Source organism: Oncorhynchus masou, chromosome 9, assembly GCF_036934945.1.
Source record: "Oncorhynchus masou masou isolate Uvic2021 chromosome 9, UVic_Omas_1.1, whole genome shotgun sequence".
Taxonomy (NCBI): Eukaryota; Metazoa; Chordata; class Actinopteri; order Salmoniformes; family Salmonidae; genus Oncorhynchus; species Oncorhynchus masou.
Window position 1 is genome coordinate 77,339,031 of NC_088220.1, and position 15,407 is coordinate 77,354,437.

The following is a 15,407-nucleotide window of genomic DNA, read 5'->3' on the forward strand; positions in this document are numbered from 1 at the left end:
AATTTTAAAGTGTGTGCATGACACTGCAACAAATTTTGCCCAAGGAGACAATGACGTCGGTAAAGTAGATCTGTGCATCTTCTACCAGGAGCGCTGCCAGAGCCCATGGCGCCATGGTAACCACAGCGAGGCATTTTAGAGTTTGTCAGAGTGGTTCTGAACAGACGCTGAAACTCTATAGGGAGATGTAGGAGATACAGCAGGAAAAACTCTACAGCAAAGAGCTCCTCACTGACAGATGCCTGGCAGATTGTGTGTGTGTGTGTGTGTGTGTGTGTGTGTGTGTGTGTGTGTGTGTGTGTGTGTGTGTGTGTGTGTGTGTGTGTGTGTGTGTGTGTGTGTGTGTGTGTGTGTGTGTGTGTGTGGCAAAGGCCACTTGTATATGTGTGCAAATGTTCAAAGTGTTTTTCCTTACATGAGAGGATGGAGACAGGAGCCATTTGAAGATTTTCCCACCAGAGATGAGGATCAAATGTCTATACACTTGGTATAATAAGGAAGTATCCACACACTCGCCCTAATTAAAGACATAGTATAGCTCTCTGCTATTTTCTGCTACCGTATGTCTTTCATTTTCACTGGCTGACTTCATATTGTAGGCACACGAATGGGCAGTATTGATTTTAATAAATTGTTCTATACTATCACTTAGTGACACGACGGCTCTTACAAGACTCAGCTGTAGAGGGCTGAACGGGTTCCAGCTGCAGAGTAGAGGAGGGGTGAAGAGTTAAACAACTCCCATACACACACACACACACACACACACACACACACACACACACACACACACACACACACACACACACACACACACACACACACACACACACACACACACACACACACACACACACACACACACACACACACACACACACACACACACACAGCACAAGCACGGATGAATACCAGATGGAAGTAATGGATACAGAAGTCGTAGCCTGACATCTATTTTTCTGCTAAGATGTGGAGGTGAAGAATGACAATATCACTGTCTGTAACACCACTGTCTGTAACACCACTGTCTGTAACATCACTGTCTGTAACATCACTGTCTAACACCACTGTCTGTAACACCACTGTCTGTAACACCCCTGTCTAACACCACTGTCTGTAACACCACTGTCTGTAACACCACTGTCTGTAACACCATTATCTAACAACACTGACTGTAACACCACTGTCTGTAACACAACTGTCTGTAACACCACTGTCTGTAACACCACTGTCTGTAACACCACTGTCTGTAACACCACTGTCTAACACCACTGTCTGTAACACCACTGTCTGTAACACAGCTGTCTGTAACACCACTGTCTGTAACACAACTGTCTGTAACACCACTGTCTGTAACACCACTGTCTGTAACACCACTGTCTAACACCACTGTCTGTAACACCACTGTCTGTAACACCCCTGTCTAACACCACTGTCTGTAACACCACTGTCTGTAACATCACTGTCTGTAACACCACTGTCTGTAACACCACTATCTGTAACACCACTGTCTGTAACACCACTGTCTGTATCACAACTGTGTGTACCACCACTGTCTGTAACACCACTGTCTGTAACACCACTGTCTGTAACACCACTGTCTGTAACACCACTGTTTCTAACACCACTGTCTGTAACACCACTGTCTGTAACACCACTGTCTGTAACACAGCTGTCTGTAACACCACTGTCTGTAACACCACTGTCTGTAACACAGCTGTCTGTAACACCACTGTCTGTAACACCACTGTCTGTAACACAGCTGTCTGTAACACCACTGTCTGTAACACAACTGTCTGTAACATCACTGTCTGTAACACCACTGTCTGTATCACAACTGTCTGTAACACCACTGTCTGTAACACCACTGTCTGTAACACCACTGTCTGTAACACCACTGTCTGTAACACCATTATCTAACACCACTGTCTGTAACACCACTGTCTCTAACACCACTGTCTAACACCACTGTCTAACAACACTGTCTAACACCACTGTCTGTAACACCACTGTCTGTAACACCACTGTCTGTAACACCCCTGTCTAACACCACTGTCTGTAACACCCCTGTCTAACACCACTGTCTGTAACAACACTGTCTGAAACACCACTTCTGTAAGATAAAGTAAATTGCACACACACACACACACACACACACACACACACACACACACACACACACACACACACACACACACACACACACACACACACACACAAAGATGAAGTGTGTTAAAAAGGAAAGCATGGGACATGAAAGTGGGTGTAGCGTGTTAGGGAGCTGCAGCTCTGGGGTCGGGGGCACTAAGGGTATGAATACAGATGGGCTACTGGGGCGGACGGATTCAGATAAGAGGAGGGCACAATGGTCAGAGGGAGGGATAGAGAGGAGGGAGAGAGAGGGAGAAAGGGATTTGGGCCACACAGAGAGTGCTGGGAGATGAAACACCCTGTCCAAGTCCGTTCTCTGGGATTTGTTGCTTGCTATAGTTGACTCTTCTGAATCTCTCCCGCCTGGAAAAAATGAGCTTTCTGTTCCTCTCTGTACCTCCCATCCTGGCTCTCAGATGTGGCAGAGGGATTTCCATGGGCTCCCTCCTCTCCACATTACTGAATGATGTAAAGAAACCTCCCTTTTCCAGCCATATGGACGTTACACACAAGTTCTACAGATCTGGTTCAAGCCTGTGTGTTTGGTCGCATAACACATTATTATGTTTATACCAGCGTTAAAGCTACCCTAGTACAGCAACACACACTGCAATCTTGTAAAATGTGCCACTAAGCCTCTATTCACCATAGTGAAAACACCACCACACTCTCCCTGCGTTACCTCATACCAGGGCCTCTGTACCAGTGTCTGTGTTTCCCTGAGAGACAACTAGAGCCACCAAGAACATTAAAGAGACGTTTACTCATCACACACACACACACACACACACACACACACACACACACACACACACACACACACACACACACACACACACACACACACACACACACACACACACACACACACACACACACACACACACACACACACACATCTGCCAGGCATCTGTCAGTGAGGAGATCTTTGCTGTAGAGTTTTTCCTGCTGTATCTCCTACATCTCCCTATAGAGTTTCAGCGTCTGTTCAGAACCACTCTGACAAACTCTAAAATGCCTCGCTGTGGTTACCATGGCGCCATGGGCTCTGGCAGCGCTCCTGGTAGAAGATGCACAGATCTACTTTACCGACGTCATTGTCCCCTTGGGCAAAATTCGTTGCAGTGTCATGCACACACTTTAAAATGACTTTTTACGAAAAGGACAAGAAAAATATAACCTAAACCATTAGGGGATAAATACAAAACTGATCTTAGATCAGTGTCTAGGGCTAATAGCACCATGCTCTGCATGATTCGTAGACAGCAGACGGTAGCTTCGGGCCAAGCCAATCACTGTGAGGCAGACAGGGAGGGGGGAGGCATCAGGACATATAAAAATGGAGGAAAGGGGGAATAGGACATATATAAAATGGAGGGAAGGGGGATCAGGACATATATAAAATGGACGGAAGGGGGGGATCAGGACATATATAAAATGGAGGGAAGGGGGATCAGGACATATATAAAATGGACGGAAGGGGGGATCAGGACATATATAAAATGGAGGGAAGGGGGGGATCAGGAAATATATAAAATGGAGGGAAGGGGGATCAGGAAATATATAAAATGGAGGGAAGGGGGGGATCAGGAAATATATAAAATGGAGGGAAGGGGGGATCAGGACATATATAAAAATGGAGGGAAGGGGGGGGGGGGATCAGGAAATATATAAAATGGAGGGAAGGGGGGATCAGGAAATATATAAAATGGAGGGAAGGGGGGGATCAGGACATATATAAAATGGAGGGAAGGGGGGATCAGGACATATATAAAATGGAGGGAAGGGGGATCAGGAAATATATAAAATGGAGGAAGGGGGATCAGGACATATATAAAATGGAAAGGGGGGATCAGGACATATATAAAATGGACGGAAGGGGGGATCAGGACATATATAAAATGGAGGGAAGGGGGGATCAGGACATATATAAAATGGAGGGAAGGGGGGATCAGGACATATATAAAATGGACGGAAGGGGGGATCAGGACATATATAAAATGGACGGAAGGGGGGATCAGGACATATATAAAATGTAGGGAAGGGGGATCAGGACATATATAAAATGGAGGGAAGGGGGATCAGGACATATATAAAATGGAGGGAAGGGGGGAACAGGACATATATAAAATGGACGGAAGGGGGATCAGGAAATATATAAAATGGAGGGAAGGGGGGGGAAGGACATATATAAAATGGAGGGAAGGGGGATCAGGACATATATAAAATGGAGGGAAGGGGGATCAGGACATATATAAAATGGAGGGAAGGGGGATCAGGACATATATAAAATGGAGGAAGGGGGGATCAGGACATATATAAAATGGACGGAAGGGGGGATCAGGACATATATAAAATGGAGGAAGGGGGATCAGGACATATATAAAATGGAGGGAAGGGGGATCAGGACATATATAAAATGGAGGAAGGGGGATCAGGACATATATAAAATGGAGGGAAGGGGGATCAGGACATATATAAAATGGAGGAAGGGGGATCAGGACATATATAAAATGGAGGGAAGGGGGATCAGGACATATATAAAATGGACGGAAGGGGGATCAGGACATATATAAAATGGAGGAAGGGGGATCAGGACATATATAAAATGGAGGGAAGGGGGATCAGGACATATATAAAATGGACGGAAGGGGGATCAGGACATATATAAAATGGAGGAAGGGGGATCAGGACATATATAAAATGGAGGGAAGGGGGATCAGGACATATATAAAATGGAGGGATGGGGGATCAGGACATATATAAAATGGAGGGAAGGGGGGATCAGGACATATATAAAATGGACGGAAGGGGGATCAGGACAGGCTCACACACAAGCACAAGCACAGGCACATACACAGGCTCACACACAAGCACAGGCACATACACAGGCTCACACACAAGCACAGGCACATAAATAGGCTCACACACAAGCACAGGCACATACACACAGCATGGTTGTGTCTTTCAGGGCTGGCACTGGTTCTGGTGTTCAATGTATTTTAATATCCTGGCAGCTATGTGTGTTAGTGTGAAAATGTGTGCATCATTATCTGCAGGCAGACTGAATTAAATGTATCTATATTCCATATTATGAAGTTTCTATCTGTCAGACAGGCAGTGTGTTTGATGTTGTAACTGCAGATGTGCTGCACAGTGGGGAAAGATACTGACTTGTACAATAAAACGACTGTTCACTCACAGAGACAACAAAGACTGCAGAGAATGTCCAAATTAAAATAATACACCCTTCACACATTCATCCAGTCTGCTTCAACCGAGAGTGAGTACAGATAGCACTGGAAACAAATACAACATTGTAATTATGAACACTGAGATAGTGATCGTCTAATCATTTAGTTGCCTTTGTTTCCCATGTTCCGTGATTTCTGCTCCAAACACAACTGTGCTTCAAAAGGCAAGATACAGCAAGAGAGACATTCTTATTCTAGGATGTATCCTATGCTATGAAACTCACGAGTGTGTTAATATTTATTTTTTTACAATGAATACTATGTCCTTTCCTGAAGCAAAGCTACATCAAAGACATGAATGAGTAAGTTAGTTGTGTCTATTTGGCTTAGCTCATGAACCCTACCTTATGAACCCTACCCTATGAACCCTACCTTATGAACCCTACCCTATGAACCCTACCCTATGAACCCTACCCTATGAACCCTATCCTATGAACCCTACCCTATGAACCCTACCTTATGAACCCTACCTTATGAACCCTGCATTATGAACCCTACCTCATGAACCCTATCCTATGAGCCCTACCTTATGAACCCTGCATTATGAACCCTACCTCATGAACCCTATCCTATGAGCCCTACCTTATGAACCCTGCATTATGAACCCTACCTCATGAACCCTATCCTATGAGCCCTACCTTATGAACCCTGCATTATGAACCCTACCTCATGAACCCTATCCTATGAGCCCTACCTTATGAACCCTGCATTATGAACCCTACCTCATGAACCCTATCCTATGAGCCCTACCTTATGAACCCTACCTCATGAACCCTATCCTATGAGCCCTACCTTATGAACCCTGCATTATGAACCCTACCTCATGAACCCTATCCTATGAGCCCTACCTTATGAACCCTGCATTATGAACCCTATCCTATGAACCCTATCCTATGAACCCTACCTTATGAACCCTGCATTATGAACCCTATCCTATGAACCCTATCCTATGAACCCTGCATTATGAACCCTATCCTATGAGCCCTACCTTATGAACCCTGCATTATGAACCCTATCCTATGAACCCTATCCCATGAACCCTATCCTATGAACCCTGCATTATGAACCCTATCCCATGAACCCTATCCTATGAACCCTATCCTATGAACCCTGCACTATGAACCCTATCCTATGAACCCTGTGTGCACATTTTCACATAACATTTTATACGGGGCAGGAGAATTTCAGTGATGGCAACACGAATCAACACTGTTCACTTTTTTACGTTGCAAACAGTGACATCATTTTTCATGCAAAGAGAGGCACCAGATCTGGTAAAATAGGTTCTGGAATGAGAGATGCAGGATCTGGCTTAAATTAATCACTGGATGACCTTAGCAGTGAGTGACCCTAGTGTTGGACAGTCCAGTCTCTTTGAAGCTTGGTAGTGACACAGCCCTGCTTTTGACTCTCTGTGCAGTGACTGTGAGCCACAGTGGGACACGGTGAGTACAGGGCCAATAGAGGGCACCAAACAAGAACAAAATCACTGCTGGCACTAGTTGGAGAGAAGACATTTAACAGGAACCAGAGTGGGACAGTTTTCTGTATAAACTATGACACACACAGAACCCACAGGCTCTTTCTGTTTCTCTCTCTTTCTCAGAAAGGGTGAATGAGTTTATTGTTGTGTGGTGTGGGTGCGTGTGATTTTGTGCCAAGTGCTCACCTGTACAGCTGCACCTGCAAACACTCCCAGGGTCACGCTCTCAGTTGGCAAACTCATAGATACCCTGTCTGTCTGTCTGTCTGTCTGTCTGTCTGTCTGTCTGTCTGTCTGTCTGTCTGTCTGTCTGTCTGTCTGTCTGTCTGTCTGTCTGTCTGTCTGTCTGTCTGTCTGTCTGCCTGCCTGCCTGCCTGCCTGCCTGCCTGCCTGCCTGCCTGCCTGCCTGCAGACAGAGTCTGGCCTCTGTTATGGCCACTTTGGCTGACCACTGATTGACAGACAGAGCTATGGGGGCACAGTGTGTTTGTCTAGCTGCTAGCAGGGTTACCCTGTGTGCCTAATGAGTGTTGTGAACAGCCTAATGGTCTTGTTTAATGCCTGCTGGCTGGCAGGCTGAGACGGGCAGGTGAGAGAGAGCTGGCATCAGTCCTGTCTGTCCTGTAGAGTTATCAGCACACAGAGTGAGAGAGAGAGAGAGAGAGAGAGAGAGAGAGAGAGAGAGAGAGAGAGAGAGAGAGAGACAGTGGTCTCTCTTACATTGATCACTCCTTAGTTAGTCTATATAAACTACATCATGACACCTCAGCTATACAGGATCAATCACTCAATGCTAATGATTGAGGAGACAGAAGGAGGCCATGTGAGGACATCAAATAATATACAGTACCAGTGAAAAGTTTGGACACACCTACTAATTCTAGGGTTTATCTATATTTGTACTATATTCTACATTGTAGAATAATAGAGAAGACATCAAAACTATGAAATAACACATATGTAATCATGTAGTTACCAAAAAAGTATTAAACAAATCAAAATATATTTGATTTGATTTCAAAGTAGCCACCCTTTGCCTTGATGAAAGCTTTCCACATTCTTGGCATTCTCTCAACCAGCTTCACCTGGAATGCTATTCCAACAGTCTTGGCATTCTCTCAACCAGATTCATCTGGAATGCTATTCCAACAGCCTTGGCATCCTCTCAACCAGCTTCACCTGGAATGCTATTCCAACAGCCTTTGCATCCTCTCAACCAGCTTTGAATATTTTTCTGTAAAGTGTTTCCCGAATGCACATTTTGATGGTTGTTTGTTTGATATATTGAATGGTTGATTAGTTGGTTGTTTGATGGATTGATTGATTGGTTGGTTTACTGATATGTTGATTAGTTGATCACATAGAAGGAACAGAGTACAACTGAAGAAGGGTCTTACCTCCCACGGGGCACATCAACATCATCCTTCCTCCAGCGTACATTGGGCTGGGGGTCTCCCTGCACCTGGCACCTGAACTCTACCCCCTCCTCCTCCAGGACCACCTGGTTGATGGGCCGACGCAGGAAGGTGGGACGCTCTGGAGGACAGAGAGAGGAAATGAGGGAGAGAGACAGAGATAAAGATAGAAAGAAATAAAGACAGACAGACAGACAGACAGACAGACAGACAGACAGACAGACAGACAGACAGACAGACAGAGAGAGAGAGAGAGAGAGATAGATAGATAGATAGATAGATAGATAGATAGATAGATAGATAGATAGATAGATAGATAGATAGATAGATAGATAGATAGATAGGGCAGGTCAGACACAGCACTAGACATAGAGAGCGCAAGCTTTGCCGTACCCTTTCTCTACCGCGTGCAGGTAGGCTGCTGCCAAACGACCAAAGTCACTCGTAACTCAAATCTGGATTGTACATTTTTGCCAAATTTGTGGATTAAACAAAGTCTAAACTCGTGTCTGGAAGCGGACATGAAGTGTAGGATTGTTTGTGTTACATGTATTTTGATATTGTGGATATTGTTACGCGTATTACTTTTTTGTCTATGGTCCATGTTTTGGACACATCTTATGTTGCTTTGTGCTGTCATTTTGACAGGAATAAAAAGTGTGCCTGTTCACTACACTCTGCTCTCCTGCACCTGACCTCTCGTCCAATACACACACCTAACAGTTACAGCCTCCCTACTGGCTTTTTACTGTTGCTTTATTTCTTTGCTTACCTATTGTTCACCTAATACCTTTTTGGCACTGTTGGTTAGAGCCTGTAAGTAAGCATTTCACTGTGAGATCTAAACCTGTTGTATTCGGCCACGTGATAAATACACTTTGATTTGATGACACCATCCAACCTGGAACTGAGCTGCAAGGACAGACCAGATACAAATTCAATTAGCACTGAGGTGTGAAGTAAAATGAGTCGAGGTCTTTGGGGCCAACAAGTGGCAGGAGTCTTTGAAGAAACCTTTGAAGCCCCCACCTGCTGTTCAAAGACGCTTATACAAGAAACCTGCCTCCAGAATTAAAAGCTTCTCCCCAGTGGGTGTGACACCTACTCCTGTTGCCTGCTGCACTGCATCCTCCACATACAACACCCGTTCCGCTAGTGACGTTTTGTTGAATGTCCCCAAAGCACACACATCCCTGGGTCGCTCCTCCGAGCTGCAACAAACACTCAAACTGGACTACTTTATCTCTTCATTCAAAGACTCAGTCATGGACACTTACTGACAGTTGTGGCTGCTTTGTGTGATGTATTGTTGTCTCTACCTTCTTGCTCTTTTTGCTGTTGTCTGTGCTCAATAATGTTTGTACCATGTTTTGTGCTGCTACCATGTTGCCCTGATACCATGTTGTTGCTATGTTGTGTTGTTACCATGTTTTCTTGTCATGTGTTGCTGCCTTGCTATGTTGTTGTCTTATAGGTCTCTCTTTATGTAGTGTTGTGTTGTCTCTCTTGTCATGATGTGTGTTTTGTCCTATATTTATATTTAATCAAATAAAATAAATCATCTCAGCTCCCGTCAGGGGTCTTTTGCCTTTTGGTAGGCCTCACTGTAAATAAGAATTTAATCTTAACTGACTTGCCTAGTTAAATAAAGGTTCAATAAAAATAAAATAAATACATAAATAGAGTGACTCAGCTCAGTATAATGATGAATGCTTCAGCGGTTACTGTACATAAAGAATTCGTAGATAGCGTCAAAAATGGTTTAGTTTAGTTTTTTTAGTTTTTTTAACCTTTATTTAACTAGACAAGTCAGTTAAGAACAAATTCTTATTTTCAATGACGGCCTAGGACCAGTGGGTTAACTGCCTGTTCAGGGGCAGAATGACAGATTTGTACCTTGTCAGCTCGGGGATTTGAACTTGCAATCTTCCAGTTATTAGTTCAAGTTTAATTGGTCAGGAGAAAATGTATGCAAAAGATGTTTTTTTACCACCATTTTCTCCCCAATTTCGTGATATCCATCTTGTCTCATTGCTGCAACTCCCCGACGGGCTCCGAAACATGATCCGCCAAGCCGCGCTTCTTATCAACCACTCGCTAGAGCACGATGAACAAAGTAAAGCCCCCCCCCGGACAAACCCTCCACCAAGCTTGGACGGTCACGGCCGGTTGTGATCGAACCAAAGGCTGTAGTGATGCCACAACACTGTGATGCAATGCCTTAGACCTCTGCGTCACTCAGGAGGCCATGCGGGAGCCCTGTCAGACATTCATGCTTACCAAACACAGTCAGCTGGGCCGTCTCACTGTCTCTCTCTCCCACCATGTTTGTGCCAACACAGATGAACATGCCAGCATCACTCTTCCTGGTGTTGGAGATCATCAGCTTCCCTCCTCGGATCTGAGGACACAGGGAAACAAGTTGATCTACATACCTCACACGGGTCTATGACCAGGGCGTGGTTAGTATTATGTGGTTAGTTAGTAGCATGTGTTTAATTAGCAGCATGTGGTTAGTTAGTAGCATGTGGTTAGTTAGCAGCATGTGGTTAGTTAGTAGCATGTGGTTAGTTAGTAGCATGTGGTTAGTTAGCAGCATGTGGTTAGTTAGTAGCATGTGGTTAGTTAGCAGCATGTGGTTAGTTAGTAGCATGTGTTTAGTTAGCAGCATGTGGTTAGTTAGTAGCATGTGTTTAGTTAGCAGCATGTGGTTAGTTAGTAGCATGTGTTTAGTTAGTAGCATGTGTTTAATTAGCAGCATGTGGTTAGTTAGTAGCATGTGGTTAGTTAGTAGCATGTGTTTAATTAGCAGCAGGTGGTTAGTTAGTATCATGGGTTTAGTTAGCAGCATGTGTTTAGTTAGTAGCATGTGGTTAGTTAGCAGCATGTGGTTAGTTAGTAGCATGTGTTTAATTAGCAGCAGGTGGTTAGTTAGTAGCATGGGTTTAGTTAGCAGCATGTGTTTAATTAGTAGCATGTGGTTAGTTAGTAGCATGTGTTTAATTAGCAGCAGGTGGTTAGTTAGTATTAGTTATGCATGGTTAGTTAGTTAGTAGTTATTAGTTAGTTAGTTAGTTTAGTTAGCAGTTAGTTAGTAGCATGTTGTTAGTTAGTATTATGTAGTTAGTTAGTTAGTTAGTTAGTTAGTTAGTTAGTTAGTTAGTTAGTTAGTTAGTTAGTTAGTATTATGTGGTTAGTTAATATTACGTGTAAAGTTAGTAGAACATGGTTAGTTAGTAGCATGTGGTTTGTTAGAAGCATGTGGATAGCTAGTAGCATGTGGTTAGTTAGTAGCATGTGGTTAGTTAGTAGCATGTGGTTCGTTAGAAGCATGTGGTTAGTTAGTAGCATGTAGTTAGTTAGTAGCATGTGGGTAGTTAGACACATGTGGTTAGTTAGACACATGTGGTTAGTTTGTAGCATGTGGTTAGTTAGTAGCATGTGGTTCGTTAGAAGCATGTGGTTAGTTAGTAGCATGTAGTTAGTTAGTAGCATGTGGTTAGTTAGACACATGTGGTTAGTTAGAAGCATGTGGTTAGTTAGTAGCATGTGTTTAGTTAGTAGTAGTAGTACTTACTGTAATCCTGTCCTCCTTGTCTTCGATGCGTACTTTGTCCTTCTTCCAGTAGATGGTTGGTTCAGGGTGACCTCTAGGCGGGATACACTCCAGGATGGCCGGCTCCCCGGCTGCCACCACCACGTCTGTAGGGTTCTGTCTGAAGTCATCACGCAGCACTGAGGAGAAAGAGACAGAGGAGAGAGAGATGGAGGGTGAGCCTGGGGAGACGACTCTGCAATGACGAAACACTTCATCTGATCTAATACTTAGCTAGGTGTACACAATGAGTTGCAATGTCTAGTGTGTGTGTGTGTGTGTGTGTGTGTGTATGTGTATGTGTATGTGTGTGTGGTGAGTGCATGGTGAGATGCTGCTGCTGTGTGTTAGACTGAAATGTGAGGTTTCATCTGACTGGTCTAGCACAAGTAGCGGCTAATTGGAGTTAATGGAGGTCACGGGGGAGGCAGCAGTTCAAACACACACACACACACACACACACACACACACACACACACACACACACACACACACACACACACACGCAATGCCCTGAAGCATGGTATCACTCACATCACAGAGTTCACAGAGGCACAGCACTGTTCAGTACCGTGGGCACACACACAATCACACACACGCACGCACGCACGCACGCACGCACGCACGCACACACACACACACACACACACACACACAGCCCGTGGGTGGTCTGGCAAACAATGTTTCCGCTATCTTATCCTCCCCCCAGGTAGTCCTTTCGCCACACAGATCCCCTCTCAGCCTTCTAGTGTTCTGTCATACACACAGAACAGCTCATTATCAACCAGGCAATGGCTGCACATGTTAACACTTTACAATACACTTCAATCCCCATAAGTTACTGGAGACGACACCTGCATCAGTGTCTTATATGTTAACAAATTGCCTTACACAAACCGCTGAACAGACATGAAGAGCTGCTTCTCAGAGAGCAAATTACCTTAAAAGCTCAGGCTACTTGTTATAATCACAAATTGGGGATCATTCTAGAACATGCTGGGTGCGCTCAAGCTGACGTTTTCCCGCTTAACCCAAACCAAATCCACTGAATTCCAAATGAGTATTTGCGTCATGGCGGACAGTGACTGCAGCCGTGTGTCTGGGGTCACATGTAAAGGATGAAAGAAGAAGAAGAAGGGGATGTTTGAGGAGCGTTAAATTAAGGTCAGCACCACAGGTTCTTGTTCAAATCCCCTTGTGGTGCTGCCTGTACACACACAGGGAGAAGGGGTTGGATTAGACTGGGATAATAGGTCCTAGTGGGCTGCTCTCTTTTCTGCCCTTTCCCTTCCCCTCCCCCTCCTCTGCTGTGCTTTACCAGGCCCACCACACCACTGTGTGTTGATTTATTTATTTAGCAAGGGATGGGGGATACATAGAGGGACATAGGGGGACTTTTGTGTGATTCAAATTCAAATGAAACACTCTCAAACTGGGAGGACAGAGTACACAAAGAAAGCTGCTTCTCACTCAATGGAAGGAGCGTGGGAGAGGGAGAAAGGAAACAGATCGAGACAGAGAGAGGGATTGACAGAGAGATATAGAGCAGTGGCTAGGGTTCCCTCCCGGGTGGGTTCCCTCCCCAGGTCCCTCCGATTGTTGATTGTTGGCCGAGCTAGGATGCAGCACTGTGCACTAAAGAGCTGCAGTAATTAGCCAGTCCCAGAAAGATAGACCCCCTGGACAGACATACGGACAAGGTGGAGACTGGAGCCTCAGCCTGCCTGGTTCCTCTGTTTCCATCACAAACAGAGTCCTGCTGTCTGAAATCTTACCACCGGGATGGACTAGCCACTGTGGCCAATGCCTGTTGTTCTGCTACTTGTGTTTGTGCACCTTTTCTTTGAAGGTGGCGGCCATGGGAGTTTTTGTCCAGATCAATTACCTTCAAAGAAATGGAAAACAGATCTACTGATCTACTGATCTTCCGTGAGTGTCACGGATCCCTCCGGAACTTTCATCACGCACACCTGTCCCTTATTTCCACTGATTAGTATTTGTATTTATGTGCCCTTTGGTTTCCATGGTCTGGTCGATTATTGTTACTATGTCCATTGGTGCGTGTGAGTACCTGTGCTGTGTGTTTTGGGCTTTCGCAGATGATTGCACAAATGATTACAGGTCTCGTCCCATGTGATAATCATTGTATGCCAGTGTTATTTATTCGAGGTACTCCTCGCTCTTTTGTTTTGGTTTCAACCCTGTGTTTTTGTTACGTGTTTGTTTGGTCTTCGTCCCTGTGCCCTTAACACAGCACGCCGTAATTTGGGTGAAATAAAAATGCATATTACGCATTCCTGCATCTGTCTCCCGAATCTCTTCATACCAACTTGACAGTATGTTGTATTATGTGTGTGCTTGTACACATTTTCTATAGTATTGCAGAAGCTACCAAGCACCTCCCCTATACAAACAAACACACACCCCTGCAAACAGACACTTTTTGTGGCATGGCCAAACACTGAGCTCCCAACAGCTACAAGCCAACACAGATAAAGTGTATTTGGGTGAGAGGATTATGGTCTGTGTGTTGGTTCTGAGTTCTGTCATACCAACACGATGCTATGAACAGATGCATGTACAAGAGACAAGCAGGGAAAACACAGCCACATTCAAAAATAACCTACACATTTCAAATCCGGATCTTCAATCCTGATTGGATACAACCTGTACCAAATAATAAAAACACCCAGCGCATCTCCTAGGATTTCTGCCGACATGATGATCGCCACTGACCATCTGCTTCACTCCACTGCTGATTAGCAGCACTTTTCTAGCATGTTTGTGCAGTTTGTGAAAGTGTGTGTTCGCTGTATGTGTGTGTGATTGGTATGTATAATTGAGAGGATCTCATCTCTTGCTCTAACTCTGGGAGGCTCATATCGGAGAGCAGACGTCAGATTGCATTTCTATCCCTCGTGAAAACCCCAGCTCTCCCCCTGCAAAAACACCTCACGTCCCATGGACATAGTAGGCCCAAACTCCTGCCAGTGTGCTTACTGGGAATTAGTATAGCATATTTATATATGCATACCCTTCTGCCTGCAAAGTCTGCATCTCTCAGACAGGCTGCAGGCGATACAAACACATATCAGAAAAATATGAATCCGCCCTGGGCAGACATATTTATTTATTTCTCCAACTTCCCCAGGAGAGGGTTTGGGGTGGAGGGTAGCAGCAGACAGGGGGGAAAGCACAGTAAACTGGCAGCCCTACACCTGCCACTGTGTCAACGTTTAAACTTAAAGGGGAACGAATCAAGTTGAACTGTTGGACAGCAATGGAGCAGGGACGAGAGGGGCCTTGCACTGTGGAACAGAGATGGAGCAGGGAAGAGAGAGGCCTTGTACTGTAGAACAGAGATGGAGCAGGGAAGAGAGAGGCCTTGCACTGTGGAACAGAGATGGAGCAGGGAAGAGAGGGGCCTTGCACTGTGGAACAGAGATGGAGCAGGGAAGAGAGGGGCCTTGCACTGTGGAACAGAGATGGAGCAGGGAAGAGACGGGCCT

General features: G+C 44.9%; 1 protein-coding gene across 1 annotated transcript in view; it reads right to left on the reverse strand.

Moving 5' to 3' along the window:
* Nucleotides 1-15,407, reverse strand: part of LOC135546641 (roundabout homolog 2-like) — a 651,734-nt gene that overhangs the window by 111,860 nt on the left and 524,467 nt on the right. Inside the window, 3 exon segments of the mRNA XM_064975230.1 lie at nucleotides 8,286-8,424; nucleotides 10,584-10,704; nucleotides 11,881-12,038. Coding sequence (XP_064831302.1) covers nucleotides 8,286-8,424; nucleotides 10,584-10,704; nucleotides 11,881-12,038 — 418 coding nt within the window.